The 16686-nt window shown below is 41.4% G+C and overlaps 1 protein-coding gene across 4 annotated transcripts in view; it reads right to left on the bottom strand.

The window, feature by feature from the left end:
* atad5a (ATPase family AAA domain containing 5a) overlaps positions 1-16686 on the bottom strand; it is a 63822-nt gene that overhangs the window by 19097 nt on the left and 28039 nt on the right. For 2 of the 4 annotated variants that reach the window (XM_080209308.1, XM_080209309.1), the window contains exons 11-17: positions 16023-16119; positions 14487-14572; positions 12772-12911; positions 10907-11072; positions 9429-9605; positions 7778-7923; positions 3903-3996 (exon numbers count right to left, since the gene is read on the bottom strand). In XM_080209308.1, the coding sequence (XP_080065434.1) occupies positions 3903-3996; positions 7778-7923; positions 9429-9605; positions 10907-11072; positions 12772-12911; positions 14487-14572; positions 16023-16119 (906 nt within the window). The remainder of the gene's footprint in view (positions 1-3902; positions 3997-7777; positions 7924-9428; positions 9606-10906; positions 11073-12771; positions 12912-14486; positions 14573-16022; positions 16120-16686) is intronic. The other 2 variants (XM_080209310.1, XM_080209311.1) reach the window with 2 other exon arrangements.

The following is a 16686-nucleotide window of genomic DNA, read 5'->3' as shown; positions in this document are numbered from 1 at the left end:
GACCTCCACTTAAAATGTCATCCAAAGATGGAACAATACACCTCCCCATCCTTCCTCAGGTACTCCCTCTTGGGGATTGATGTTCATGTCCTCATCTGCTCTACTGAAGCTCCTTGTGATTTGGAAAACCTCTGTCAAATCTCTCCTAAACCTTCCCAGCTTCTCCAATCTTCTGACAGGGTGGAAAGCCACCCATTCCTATTGCTATGCTTGTAAATATTTTCTACGCTCTCTCCAAGACTAACATTCCTTTATTGTGTGGAGCCCAGAATCGGCCTCAAAGTTCTAGCTGGCACCTAACCAACGATTTCATAGAATCTTACAGTGCAGAAGGGGGCCATTCGATACATCGAGTCTGCACTGACCACAATCCCACTCAGGCCCTATCCCCATAACCCCATGCATTTACTCTAGCCAGTCACCCGGACACTAAGGGGCAGTTTAGCATGGCCAGTCCATCTAACCTACACATTTTTGGACTGTGGGAGGAATCCGGAGCACCCAGAGGAAACCCACTCAGACACAGAGAGAAAGTGCAAACTCCACACAGTGACTGAAGGCGGGAATCGATGTATAAAAGTTAAGCGTCAACTTCCTTGAGTTTGATACTCTGTGCCTCAATTGATAAATTCAAGGATTCGACATGTATCAACATTTTGACTTATTCGATGATATTTACACAGATCTTATCTGAGTTTTAAATTTCAAAGATTACGATCCTCATGTTGAGAAATAACCAATTGGGTTTTAGTAACGACAAGCTAGTAACTGGCACCTGTGTGATGAGCTGGAAGGAATATGAAGCATCTTATCATTGCAGGCAGAAAGACATGGAAATTATTCTACTATTGCTATCTGATTATTAATCACCCAGCACAAGGAAATGAAGCTGTTTCACTGAGGCTTTAAAGATAATTTTATTTTTCATTTACAGGATGTGGGTGTCACCCATTTATTGCCCATCTGTGGATAGCCTTAAGAAGGTGGTAGTAGGCTGTCTTCTTGAAGCACTGAAGTAGAGGTGCATCCACAATGCAGTGAGAATGGCAATATATAATTCCAAGTCAGGATGGTGAGTGACTTGGAAGGGAATCACCAGGTGATGATAAAAGCAAAATACTGGAGATGCTAGAATCTGAAACAAAAAAAAATACTGGAAATCTCAGCAGAAGAGAGAATGGAGCAAAAGTTGAGTCAAAATGACCCCTCATCTCTGACAATGGATCAGCCAGACTTGAAACGTTGGCTCTATTTTCTCCCCATAGGTGCTGTCAGAACTGCTGAAATTTTCCAGCATTTTCTATTGTTGCTCCAGGTGGTGATGTTCCCATGGATCTTGTTCTTTGAGATGATAGCAGTCATGGGTTTGGAAGGCGGCTTGGTGAATTCCTACAGTGCATCTTGTAGATGGCACACACTATTGCCACTGTTTGTTGGTGGTGCAGTGATTGGTATCCCTTCCACAAACATTCAATCAAGTAGTCTTTGTTCTGGACGTTGTCAAGTTTCTTCAGTATTGTTGAAACTGCACTCGTCCATGGAAGTACAAAGTATTCCATTACATTCAAGACTTGTGCCTTGTATATGGTAGACAGGCTTTGAGGAGATTCCTAGCCTTTGATCTGCTCTTGTAGTTACAGTATTTATATGGCTAGCACAGTTCTGTGCCAGGTCAATGATAACTCCCAGGATAATGATAGTGGGGGATTCAGCAATGGTAATGCCATTGAATATCAAGGGGCAATTGTTAGATCCTATCTTGCTAGAGATGGTCATTACCTGGCACTTGTGTAGCGTAAATGTTGCTTGGCACTTGTTAGCCCAAGCCTGAATAAGTTTAAGTAGGAAGTTTCACAACACCAGGTTAAAATCCAACAGGTTTATTTGGTAGCACGAGCTTTGAGAGACTTCTTTCTGTGCCTACCCCAGTCCAACACTGGCACCTCCACATCATGAATATTGTCCAGGTCTTGCTGCACTTGGACATGAACTCCTTTAGTGTCTGAGGAGTTGAGAATGGCGCTGAACATTCTACTGTCACATCCTCACTTTTACCTTATGATGGAAGGTCATTGATGAAGCAGCTAAAGAAGGTTGGACTGAGGACACTACCTGAGAGATTCCTGCAGTGGTGTTCTGAAGCTGAGATGATTAACCTCCAACCACCACAACAATCTTCCTTTGGGTCAGGTATGATTCCAATCAGCAGAGGGTTTTCCCTGATTCCCACTGACTTGTTTTGCTCGGGTTCCTTGATGCCATACTTGATCAAATGCTGCCTTTAGCCAAGGACATTCACTCTCACCCCACCAGTTTAGCTTTTTTGTCCATGTTTGAACCAAAGCTGTAATGAGATCAGGGACTGAATGGCCCTGTCGGAATCCAGACTGAGCATCTGTATGCAGGCTATTGCTGGGTAAATTCTGCCTGGTAGCACTGTTGATGACCCCTTCCATCACTTTACCAAAGATCAAGAGTAGACTGATGGGGCAGTAATTAGCCAGTTGGATTTATCCTGTTTCTTGGGTATAGGGCATACCTGGGCAGTTTTCCACATTATCAGATAGATGGCAGCATTATAGTTGCAGTGGAACATCTTAGTTTGCACTCCTGCACTCTTCACTGGACCAAGGTTGATCCTCTGGTTTGGAGGTAATGGCAAAATGGGGGACATGCTGGGCCACGAAGTTGTGATCAAGTACAATTCTGTTGCTGCTAATGGCCCAAAGCATCTCATGGATGCCATCTTGAGTTGTTAGTTCTGTTCAAAGTATATCCCATTTAGCACGATGGTACTGCCATTCAACATACTGGAGGGTGTCCTTAATATGAAAACGGGACTTTTGTCTCCACAAGCACTGTATGGTGGACACACCTAATGATGTCATGGAAAGATCCATCTCCAGCAGGTTGGTTAGTATGGATAAGGTTAGGTATGTTTCTCCTCCCTTTTATTGGTTCCCTCACCACCTGCTGCAGACCTAATCTAGCAGCTATGTCCATTCGGGCCTGGCCAGCTCAGTCTGTGGTGGTATTATCAAACCAATCTTGGTGATGGGCATTGAAATCCCCCACCCAGAGTTCATTCTGCATCCTTGCCACCCTCAGTGCTTCCTCCAAGAGGTGTTCAACAGGGAGGACAATTGATTCATCAGCTGAAGGACGACAGTTCATGGTAATTACCATGCTTGACCTGGTGCCATGAGACTTTATGGGATCCAGAGTCAATATTTAAGATTCCCAGGGCAACTCACACCCGACTGTATACCACTGTGTCACACCTCTGCTGCAATGGTGATATCCGAAACATTCTCTTTAAGGTATGATTCTGTAAGTATGATTATGTTGCTTGCCTAGTCTGTTAATCAGCTCTCCCAATTTTGGCACAAGCCCCTAGGTGTTAGTAAGAAGGACGTTGCAGAGTCAACAGGGCTTGGTTTGATGTTGTCGTTTCTGGTCCCTAGGTAAATGCTGGCTGGTTCATCTGGTTTCATTCCTTTTTATTTTCTTTGTAGTGGTTGGATGCAACTTAAGTGGCTTGCTAGACCATTAGTGAACCAGAGGGGTTTTTAATCGACAATCCACAATGGTAATCATTAGACTGTTAATTCCAGGTGGAACAAAGAACAAGAAAACTACAGCACAGGAACAGGCCCTTCGGTCCTCCAAGCCCAATTGAACTAAAGCCCCCTACCCTTCCGGGGACCATATCCCTCTATTCCCATCCTATTCATGTATTGAATTTAAATTCATTACTTAAAAGTTATTTAATTTAAATTCCATCATCTGCCATGGTGGGTTTCGAACCTAGGTCTCGAGAGCATTACCCTGGATCTCTGGATTGAGTCCAGTGACAATACTACTGTGCCACTGCCTCCCCCAAATGCAGCACAGATACTTACCGGTGGTGGTGAGTATAACTGGTCGCTTTGCAGTTGCCATGAAGGTCTTGATTGCATTTAGAAATCCAGCATCGTCATCAAATATCACATCTACCTGTGAGAAAAAGAGAGTTAACAACATGAACATCACTACAAGCAGCAAGCAATCGAATGTGGTGAAATGTGCGAGTAAAAATTATATTGCAGCTTCTCACCCTGAGAAATGACAGGCTCATTGGGAGATCCTGTACTATGCAGTCATTTGAAATTGATAGGGAGATTGCATGTTTATGTACACAAACACATACATTTATTAGGACTTGTGTATGCACAATATTACAGTGAATACAGAATTCAGAATATTACAGTGAATAAGGAGATCATTTGGCGCCGGTTCTTCAAAATGAACAATTCACCCAAGCCTGGCTTCATTTAAACCAAGACTATGCAGCTTTCCCTCTTTGTATTTAGGTACATTTAAAGTAAACTCAAAAGGCCACAATAAAAAGTCTAAATCTACATCCTCATTAACTTAGTAGGATCTCAAGCAGCAGATATCAACAGACCATGGTGTTTTGATTTAGGATGCAGGAACAAGGAATGGGAATAGGCCATTCAGCCCCTCAAGCCTGATCCATCATTTAATAAGATCATGCCTGATTTGATATCAATCTCAAATCTGCATCCTCCTCAATAACCTTGCTTACCAAGAATCTATTCACCTCTGCCTCAAGAAAATATTCAAAGACCCTGCTTCCACAACCCTTTCAGGAAGAGAGTTGCAAAGACTCATACCCCTCAGATAAAAAATTGCCTCATTCCATTTTAAATGAGCTATCCCTTATTTTTAAACTGTGATCTCTTAAGTTCTAGATTCTCCCACAAGAGGAAACATCCTTTCCACATCCACGTCAAGGTTCCGCAAGATTTTGTATGTTGCAATCAAGTCAACTCTTATTCTTCTAAACTCCAGCAGATACAAGGTTAGCCTGTCTAGCGTTTCCTCATAAGACATCCCACCCATTCCAAGTATTAGTCTAGTAAACCTTCTCTGAACTGCTTCCAACACATTTATATCTTTCCTTAAACAAGGTGATAAATTGTGTACACAGTACTCTAAATATAGTCTCACAAGCGCTCTGTATAACAACAGAATAACTTCCCTACTTCTGTATTCAATTTTCTTCACAATAAATTTTCTATTTGGTTTCCTAATTACTTGCTGTACCTGCATATTAACCGTTTGTGATTCATGCACGAGGACACCTAGATCACTCTGCACCTCAAGGCTCTGTAATCTATCACAATTTTTAAAGGTATGCTACTTTCACACTTTTCCACATTATACTCCATTTGCCAGATCTGTGCCCACCCACTTAACCTATCTATATCGTTTTGTAGCCTCTTGATGTCTTCTTCACAGCTTACTCTCCAACCTTCTTTGACGTCAGCAACAAATTTAGCAGCCATTCAAACATCAAAGTCATTAATATAAATTGTAAACAGTTGAGCACTGATCCCTGTGGCACATCACGCGTTAGATCTTGCCAACCCTGATAAAGACCCATTTATACCAACTTCGGTAACAACAGTGTCAAAACCATCTCTTTCAATTAGGACAAATCAGCATGTAAAGAGAACAACTTTCACTGGAACAGAAGGAGGCTCTTCAACCACTCAGAATCTGACAGTCCAGGAGGCCATTCGGCCTATCGAGTCTGCACTGACCACAATCCCACTCAGGTCCTATCCCCATAACCCCATGCATTTACCCTAGCTAGTCCCCCTGACACTAAGGGGCAATTTAACATGGCCAATCCACTTAACCCGTACATCTTTTGATGGTGAGGGAAAACCCGGAGGAAACACAGGCAGACACGGGGAGAAAATGCAAGCTCCACACAGATAGTGACCCAAGCCCAGGTCCCTGGCGCTATAAGGCAGCAGTGCTCACCACCGTGCTGCCCACACGATTAACTCATGGCTAGGCCACATCCCCATCCTCATCAACCTGCCTTGGTTCTGTAATCCTTAATAGCTTTGCCTAACAAAAGCCCATCAATCTTGGTTTTAAAATTTTCAGCTCACCTCCAACCTCAACAATTCTTTTGTGAATAAACAAAGGATTTGCACTATCTTGTATGTGAAGTGTTTCTGACATCATCCTTGAATGGGTTCGCTCCTATTTTAACATTATGCCCTCATGTTCTGAACTCTCACACCTAAGGGAAAAAGTTTCTCTCTATTCATCCTATCAAATCTTTTAATCATTTTAAACGCCAGAATCAGATCATCCCTTAATTGTGAGCCTGAGACTGCTGAACTTGCAGACCTGTGTGCTCATCTCCACTCAGATTTTCAGCATGTCCAGTTTTATCGGGTGTAATTTTATTTCCTACATAGGAAAAGGAAAACTGTCAAAGTAATATGGTACGATGCCCAAAATCCAGCATCTTCAGGATGACATCATGCCAGATTTTAGATGTCCAACCTGGAATGCCCAAAGAAAGCAACTTTTGTCATTATGCAATAGGTTTAGACAGAGTTCATTATATCAGATTTACACCCAGTTCTCATGCAATATCGATCTTCAGTTAGCAGTTTGATAATTCCTGGCTTTTTACATTCTGACAGCACGTTACCACCAGAATCAGATAGCGTAAAAATGATGATAAGCTCTTCATGCTCCAAGACAGAACCAATCCGGAAAGGGGCTCAAACTGAACAGTGTCTGGCCAGAATTTCAAAAATGTCTGGCAACTAAAACTGCTTTAGGCAAATTGACTCATTGTTTTGTGGACAGTTATAGTTGAAGCTACTATCAAGGTAACAAATGTATGACAGCAGGTCAATTACCAGCCTTTCAAGCAGACAAATTGTGTGCAAATGGCTTGAACAATAAAGTTCTCTATTGCAAAACGATCTAGGTTGTAGACAATTCTGGATTTCAGACAGCTGGATTTTGGGTCAGGTACCTGTAGTGAATTTGCCACGTAATTTTATTTAATTACTATCATTTGTCTAACCTGTGTCATTTTACGTCTTTACTTTCCTCAGGTTGAGTAAAAGCGAGCAACGGAACATAAATTTGATTGGAATTAAAGACCTACAGTGTATTTTTCATTATAATATACGCAATACAATGAAGCATAACAACTCATTAAAAAGTGGCTGTTACACTAGATAGTTTAATGATCTGAACTCTGCGAAACCTATGGGCTGTTTTGTATCACAATTACTTGCGAGAAAAAGAACTTTCTTTAATGATTCCATTATTCATAGAGTCAAGGAGTTTATGCACCGCTACAACATGGATAAGCTATATTTGTCACAAAACTTGATCATTCAAGGCTGAAATAATAAAGGGAATCCATCACATTGGGTATAAGGGCTCAAGCATTTCTGGCAAAGGAGTGAAAGACACTGAACCATCAGCAAATTAGTTACTGGGAATTATCACACCTAAATATGCATGCAAAGCTAACAACTTTCATTGATAAAAAGTATGTTCAACATAGTTAAATATCTCGCGGCACTTCATAGAAGCACATTATCAAGCACAATGAGACATTGAGCCACATAAGACATGTAGCTAAATGTTTGGTCAAAAAGGTAAGTTTTAAATAAGTGTCTTAAGGGAGGAAAGTGAGGTAAAGGGACAAAGAGGCTTTGGAAGAGAATTCCAGAGCTAAGGGCCTAGACAGCTGAACACATTGACAATGCCTATTTTAACAAAGCAGTATTACATGTAAACCAATTTCTCCAAGCTTCTGTAATTATTTAAACGTTTTACTCATTTAACAGGGAGATATTGCGCATCAAGATTTTATCTTTTTGTTCTTTAATCAGCTACTTCTTCAAGTAGCCTAGACTGTAGCGAGTGTTTGCAAACGTACCTCCTCAAACAAGATGAGTGATGTGGCACTTTTTTTGCTGGATTCTTCAGAGCCTGTGTCTTTGCACTCAGATACAGAGAGGGGCTTGGTTACATCCGTAACTTGGGGGCTGCTCTTCTGGGCCTTAGAATTCTTTAGTAGATTGTCTAAAAAAAAAGAGCAGGAAAAAAATTCAGTAAACTTTCCTCTAATTCTCGTTTGGCCAGATTTCTTCAATGCACAGCTCTCAAAAACTAATCCAGACTGTTACCAGGATTTGATGGTTTGAGTTATAAGGAGAAGCTGGATAGATTGGCACTTTTTTCTCTGCAGCGTAGACGACTGAGGGGTGATCTTATACAGGTCGGTAAAATAACGAGGGGCTCACATCAGCTAGATAGTCAATATCTTTTCTGAAAAGTAGGGGAGTCTAAAACTAGAGGGCATAGGTTTAAGGGGAGAGGGGAGAGATACAAAAATATCCAGAGGGGCAATTTTTTCACACAGAGGGCAGTGAGTGGCCGGAACAAGCTGCCAGGAGCAGTAGAGGTAGGTACAATTTTGTCTTTTAAAAAGCATTCAGACAGTTACATGATGAAGATGGATATAGAGGGATATAGGCCAAATGCGGACAATTGGGATTACTTTAGGGGTTTTAAAAAAAAAACGGTGGCATGGAATAAGTTGGGCCAAAGGGCCAGTTTCCATGCTATAAACCTCTATGACTTTTGGTAGGTTAAACAACAGTTTTTGGGTGTCCAGATCACCAACAACTTGTCCTAGTCCCTCCATGCCGACATTATAGTTAAGAAAGCCCACAACCACCTCTATTTTCTCAGGATGCTAAGGAAATTTGGCTTGTCTGCTACAACTCTCACCAATTTCTACAGATGCACCACAGAAAGGCTTCTTTCAGGTTGTATCATAGTTTGTAAGGCTCTTGCTCTGCCCAAGACTGCAAGAACTCCAAGCGAAAGCCCAGTCCATCATTCAAATCAGCCTTCCATCTATTGACATTGTCTACACTTCCCGTTGCCTCGGAAAAGCAGCCAGCATAATCAAGCACCCAACACACCCGAAACATTCTTCCACCTTCCGTCAAGAAAAAGATACAAAAGTCTGAGACAATGTACAAACTGCCTCAAAAACAGCTTCTTCTCTGCTGTCATCAGACTTTTGAATGGACCTAACTCACACTAAGTTGATCTTTCTCTACACCCTAGCTATGACTGTAACACTACATTCTGCACGCTCTCCTCTATAAACGGTATGCTTTGTCTGTACAGTGCACAAGAAACAATACTTCTCTCTGTACCCCAATACATGTGATAATAAATCAAACACTCAAAGTGCAAAATGTTTTTTCAAGGTTTATAAACAGTTGTCAGTTTTACAAAAGCAACAGTTTTCATTTATATAGCTTCACTGAAGTACCAAGAGATTATAACACACGATCTCACATGATCAGAGAGGGTCAGGAAACTTCCCCACAGGAAAGGTGGAAAATATTTCTAGGGTGAGACTCTAAAATCCCATGTCACACTGTGACATCACCCGTAATTTTTAAATAACAAAATGCTAACTGACGCTATGTTGCACAGAATCACATTGCATCACTTGTCGAGCGCTGGCAGTGTCCAGAAGGCACACAGCTGGAAATGTTTTTTTTTACCATTCATCTCCTTATCTTCAGGTTTTTCTGTTTCTTCACTTTTGTTAGGTTTCAACAGGCCTTTGAAGAAATTGGTTAGTGACATAGGTGTCAGGTTCTTCTTTGAGCGCCTTCCCTTTGGAGACTGGGGTGCCTTCCTGGGTGATAAGACCACTTTTTTGGGAGAGTTTGCTTTCCCTGTGGAAACATGGGTCAAATAATTTTAAAAGGAAACAATTTGCTTTGCTCCCATAAATGGGCCCCATGGAGCTGCAATCCACCTGAAGATATAAGAACATAAGAAATAGGAGCAGGAGTAGGCCATTTAGCCCTTCGAGCCTGCCCCGCCATTCAATAAGATCATGGCTGATCTGTCGTGGCTCAGTTCCACCTTCCCGCCCTCTCCCCATAACCCTTAATCCCCTTGCCTATCAAAAACCTATCAACCTGCGTCTTAAATATATTTAGCGAGGCAGCCTCCACCACTTCAACGGGCAGAGAATTCCAGAGATTCACCACCCTTGGAGTGAAGAAGTTCCTCCTCAACTCCGTTTTAAACCGCACCCCCCCACCTTTATCTTGAGGCTGCGCCCTCTAGTCCTACTGTCCTTTGTGAGCGGGAAGAGCCTCTCCACCTCTATCCTATCCATCCCATTCATCATCTTATATGTCTCAATGAGATCTCCCCTCATTCTTCTAAACTCTAACGAGTACAAGCCTAGTTTATTCAGCCTCTTCTCATAGTTCAAACCCCTCAACTCCAGTATCAGCCTAGTAAACCTCCTCTGCACTCCCTCCAAGGCCAAAATATTCTTGCGTAAGTGCGGCGACCAAAACTGCACACAGTACTCCAGCTGCGGCCTCACCAATGCCCTATGCAGCTGCAGCAAGACTTCCCTACTTCTATATTCAATCCCCCTCGCTATGAAAGATTGGCCAGTCGCGATTTGCACGCATACAGAACAGCTTCTCGTTTCAACCACAATGTGATGTCAGGAGATTCTGGGACTCCTGACTGAGTTTGGCCTGGCTAGCTTCATATTTGACAGTGCAGGCAACCATACAGGACCTATTAGTGAGGAGTCAATGGCACATGCATGAAGGCTTAATAATTTAATGATTACATATAAGTAAAAGAACCTTAAAATTGTTTGCTAGCCAATGGATCAATTAAACCGACCAGAGGAAAGTGTTCACTAGTGATGTTATTTAGTTGCAGAGCTACAGAATATTGCAGCAGAGGAGGCCATTCAGCCCAGCGTACCTGTGCAGGCTCTTTAAGAGAGTTACCTACTTAGTCCCACTCCCTTCTTCTTTTCCTAGAGCTCTGTAATATTTTCCACTTTGAACTGTTGATCCAGTTTCCTTTTAAGAGTTACTACTGAATTTGCACAAGGAGCCCAATGCATTCCAGATCATCATAACTCACTTTGTAAAATTAAAACAAATTGTACAAAATAAAGAATTTGTTGGCAGGATCACTAGAATTTTGCACTTACTCGGAGACTTGGCTGTTTGAGAAGGCAGAAGCTTATTGCTGTTGAAGAAGGCAGGCTTGAGGGCATTTGTTCCCTGTTTATCAACTTGGTGAGATTGAGTGGCTTCTTTTAGTTGAGAGAGGATCTGTCTCCCACTTCGCTGTGAGGAAGCATTTACTTCAAATACCTAGAAACATAAACACTCACATAAAGGGACAATAGACACCCAACCTTGAGGCTGATTCCAACATCTTACAACAGAACACCAAGTGATCTTAGTGTTCTGTGCAACTAAATAACATTTTTCATACCAACTGATTGAGTCACTTCAGACACATGTAAATTAGTGGGAATATGGATTTAAACTTGCATTTCCTGAAATGGAACTGGCCATGGGCAGGCCTGCCTCAGCACTAAGCATTCTCAGCTCCAACAAGCCAATTCTCACTCTAAAGGTAGACAGCTCTCAATCAATGTCCACGGTAGTTGGCCACGTTGAAACAAAAGTCTATTTATTAATCACAAGTAGGTTTACATTAACACTGCAATGAAGTTACAGTGAAAATCCCCTAGCCGCCACACTCCAGTGCCTGTTCAGGTCAATACACCTAACCAGAACGTTTTTCAGATTGTGGGAGGAAACTGGAGCACCCAGAGGAAACTTATGCAGACACGGGGAGAATATGCAAACTCAACAGTCAGTAACCCAAGCCAGGAATCAAACCCAGATCCCTGGTGCTGTGAGGCAGCAGTGCTACCTACTTGCTATTGTTCCTTTTCATACCAACTGATTGAGGTTCGTAGAATATAATTGACTTGATGAATGCAACGTACTGTGTCCTCATAACATTAAATAACACAAGACACACAAGTGACTCATGCATTTTCTGACTCACCCTCAATGCTATCATTTGACACCAATACCAAGGACAGGGAACTAGAGTCAACTAAACAGCAAGACAGGGTAGCAGCAAGGACACTGAAAGAATGGTAACTGCGATTCTCCTATTAAAAATAAGATTTCAAGTTTTACTGGTTGCATTAATACAAATTTTACCATTGAATGCTTTCCTTTCTGCAATACCCATGATTGGTCAATCAGTTTTTGGTTTACTACGCAGAATTTCAAGGTAATACAGAATTAAGTAATACATCCAGATTGCTGAATAGTACAGATACAAAAAAATAATAATTTCAAGGATGTGGGTGTCTCTGGCTAGGCCAGCATTCATTGCCCATCCCTAATTGCCCATGAGAAGGTGATGAGGAGCGGCCTGCTTGCATTGTTGAAATCCATGTGATGCAAGTGATGTTAGGAAGGGAGTTCCAGGATTTTGACCCCATGACAGTGAAGGAGCAGAGACATACTTCAAGTCAGGATGATGAGTGACTTGGAGGAGAATCTCCAGATGGTGGCAGATCTCTGCCACACCTTTCCTGCCAGATGGTAGTGGTGGTGGGTTTGGAAGTTGCTTCCTAAAGCAGCTTAGTGAGTTCCTGCAGTGCATCTTGAAAAACAAGTGATACTGTACACATCTTAAATTAGCAGGAAACAACATCTACACACATTAGACCTCAACAATGAAAGGTATTTCCTTCCTATTGTAATCTCAAAAGGCAAAGACAAATTAGCTTTCAAAAATGAAGTGCACGTACTTATAGCCTGGGAAAAAGCACTGCCAATTCCCTTGCAGGAAGGTGTATTCTCCCATTTGTCCGCCATGACTTTATTACAAACACTGTTATGTGTCCATATAGGATTTCAAAGATCTGCTACTGAAGTGAAGGGAGCTGACTGGGAAAATTCTGCTGTCATAGGGAAAAGAACTGTGAGTTGGGGAAAAATATATAAAGGGTTGTATTGTATCCAAAATAGGAACACAAACCTTAAAACCCAGCTCCTGAGCACAAGCGTAAACTGCAGCAGTTTTCCCAACGCCAGATGGTCCAGTAATTAGCACAGTATTGCACAAAAAATCTTCATCCTCAGAACTCTCCAGGCTAAAGTCACTATTGTCCCATGCATCTGAGAACAGAGTGGCAAAAAGAAAACAACTTAAAAATAAAAGCACAGAGGCTGGATACTTTAAAACAAAAAACACAAGATGACCAGTGTCTGGAATAAAATTGCAACTTTGGTTGCAGCTGTTAAACCCTCTAAATTACAGTTTGATTTACACAAAATCTAAAACCTTTTTAATTTAACAGAACCTTTTGTGTTAACATATTTCATTTTTATCTATAATGCTGAAAATAGCAGACATTGAGAAACTACCACAGAATTTGACAGGGTGACAAAGCATAGAAGAGATTCAATAAAACTCCAAAATTTGCAATGTTTTTTTCACAGTGAACTCCAAGTCTAGTGCTAAAACAGCTTTTTAAAAAAAATTTGTTCATGGGAAATGGGCATCGCTGGCTGGGCCAGCATTTATTGCCCATTTTATTTGACTTATTATTGTCGTATGTATTAACATACAGTGAATGAAGTCATTTAAAAATCAACCACATTGATGTGGATCTGGAGTCACATGTAGGCCAGACCGGGTAAGTACAACAGATTTTCTTCCCTAAAGGACATTAGTGAACCAGATGAGTTTTAACAACAATGGTTTCATGGTCATAAGATTTTTTTTTAATTTCAGATTTTTAAAAATTCATTGAATTCAAACTTCAGCACTGTCCACAGTGGGATTTGAACCGGGATCCCCAGAGCATTACCCTAGGTCACTGGATTACTAGTCCAGTGATTATACCATGACCTGCATGAAAAACATTGATCAAGGTACTAATACAAACCTCCTCGGTGAGCTCAGTGGAACTCTCCGCTCAGAATGAACTCAAGATTTCTATTTTTTTGTAGAATCATAGAATCCCTACAGGAGAGAAGGAGACCATTCGGGCAATCGAGCCTGTACCAACCACAATCCCACCCAGGCCCTATTCCAGTAACCCCACATATTTACCCTGCTAATCCCCCTGACACAAGGGTCAATTTAGCATGGCCAATCAATCTAACCCGCACATCTTTGGAGTGTGGGGGGAAACCGGAGTACCCGAGGAAACCCACCCAGACAGGGGGAGAATGTGCAAACTCCAGGCAGACAGTGGCTCAATGTCAGATTTGAATAGGGGTCCCTGGCGCTGTGAGGCAGCAGTGCTAAGTTGTGAAAGCACAGAAGTAATTTGCATTTACGAAATGGCTTTCATAGTCTCAGGAAGCACCAAATGATTTATAGCCAGTTAAGTATTTTAAGTCACTGTTGTAATGTGGTATACATGGTAGCCAAGTTGTGCACGGCAAGCTCCCAAATACAGTACTGAGGTAATGAACAGCCAATCTGATGTAGGGTTGTTGGTCGAGGGATAAAAATTGGTCAGACCACTATTTCATTATACCCAATCACAGCATCAAAAATATACAAGTATATTCCATCATATTTTAGTTTGAAAGTTGATGGGGAAAACAGTTTCTGCCCGGTGAGGCACCCACCCTAGCTCTACTGATGCAGAGAGTGGGAATTCACACCTGAAAATTTTGACACCACACTGAAATCAAACCACAACATTACATAGAACAGATTTTTGAAGTGCCACATACCCAGTTTCTTATCTTTTTCAGTTTTTTTCTCCTTCTGTTTTTTCTTTTCTTCTCGATCAGCTCTCTTCTTCCATTCCATTAACCAGCTGCTCCATTTCCAAAACACAAAAAATGTGCATTAAGTGCACGGGATAACTTGTTGTATATTTTATTCAGGCCTCTCCCAGTCTCTATGAATATCATACTTAATTTGTCCATCCTCTAATTCACTGACTCTTCAGAATTGTTAATGACCTGACTAATGATTATGAGTATCGAGAACTGGAGAAGATCGCGATCTAATCTCTGGTCTGTGCGTACCTCAATCATCGATCTGTCAGCCCCTTGAGCATCACCCATTCCCTTCGCCCAACCAGCAGTGGCCAGGTCCCACACTCAGTTGATACACACGTACACATACACACAAGAAAACTCCATGAGCCCTTATCAAATACCTTTTGGAAATCCAGGTATACTACATCGAATGGTTCCTGATTACCTAGCCTACTCGTTCTATCCCCAATAAAAAAAAACACTAATTCGTTTCTTAAACAAGATTTCCCTTTAATAAAATCATGATCATATCTTACTATGATTGAAGGTGCCATAGACACTGTAGTTAGTCTTAAATGTTTCTGGATTAGCACAATGGGTTTCCTCTCCCAGTTGCTAGGAAATGACATCTGCTCAAAAGAAGATGAAGAGGGACATCTAATAGAGCACAATTGGATTCGACTGTGATGTATCCCAGCATTCGGCAACTTGCTGAAGCGCATCCACAAATTAATAATGGCCTTGTGCTCATGGTACCCAATGGTTGTCAGCCTCTGGGATATTGAACCCCAGTGTAAGTCCATACCGTATGAAAGAACAGGAAGGGGAAAAGACAGTTTGATCAAACCACAACTTAGAAGTAATTTGTGTCAAGCCAGAACCAGAATTCTGTACTCCTTAATTTGGCACTCTCCAAGATTGAAAGGGGAGCTTTAAGGGAATTCCCAGGGGATATACTCAATATACAACTGCGGATATCCTGCAGTGGGTGAATGTTGAGTATGGTCTTGACCCACTGTTTTGGCAACTTCCTAATTAGCTTAAGGTGAAGGCAATGCACACCAGTATGCGTGGGAAGGGGAGAAGAGAGAACAATTTTAAGAGTACAAATACTGTTTTATATATAAACATACATTCTCAAAACTACCCATTACTGTTTAACTATATTGGATTTTCAGAAAAAGTTTTTGAAGTTTATTTGGTCAGGTCAGTGCTGCTGCTGCACGGAATAGAGCACACTTGATGGGATTACACTAATTGTCAGTCCTCTATATTAAATCTAGCACTCCCATGCTATCAAGCAGTTCAATCAAACCAATATTATCAGATATTTAAAGCATTTTTAACCCTACTATCAGCATTCCACTAAACTTTCTGAATCGCACCAATCTGAAGACCTATTCTAGTTAGTGCTTTAGGTCCTTCAGCCTTCCATTTTAGAGTAAATGAGGGAAGCCAATTTTAGATCGCTAAATAAATACTCATTACTTGCAAGGATATTACCTGCGTAATTTCCGGATTGCACTGCTATTTCCCACAAGTTGACTGGAGTGCTGTGGCTGGTATTTCTCTGTCCAAAGCAGATCTTCCATGACAACGCCTAAAAAAGAGAAAGTTCAATTAGATTTTCATATAAAAGGGGAAAACAAATACCAGATAAAGGGGAAACTTTTTAATTATGGGGAAAAGTAGTGCTGTGATTAGAAATGCACAGAAATATTAACAGCACAATAACAGAACAGAAAGATTAGTCAGCATCTCCATGACTGGCAACTGAGCCTTCAGTCATTTAGGCCCTGAGATCTGGAAGTTCCTCCCCAAACCTCTCCACATTTCACTCTTCTTTTAATTGCTCCTTACATTTTACATCTTTGACAAAGTGTTTGGTCACCCATTCTAATGATCCAAACTCTGGCTCAGTCTCAATTATTGCCCACTTACATTCCCGTGAAGTGGTTTGTGCATTTTACTTTGTTAAAGGCACCATACAAATGCAAATTGTTGCTATTATGTAACATGGCCCCAGTCCACTTCTCTTCTACACTGTGAGCTTGTGACTACAGCTGGACTCCGGTTGGAAGACTTGCTGAAAGGACAGAAAACTAGAAAGCCAAGTCAACCTCTCACTTTCTTATACCTTGCAGCAACCAGTTGAAAAACGAGAATA

Source organism: Carcharhinus amblyrhynchos, chromosome 21 (assembly GCF_965287045.1).
Source record: "Carcharhinus amblyrhynchos chromosome 21, sCarAmb.v2.hapA, whole genome shotgun sequence".
Taxonomy (NCBI): Eukaryota; Metazoa; Chordata; class Chondrichthyes; order Carcharhiniformes; family Carcharhinidae; genus Carcharhinus; species Carcharhinus amblyrhynchos.
Note: the sequence above shows the minus strand (reverse complement) of the source record. Positions and strands in the feature narration are given on the sequence as shown.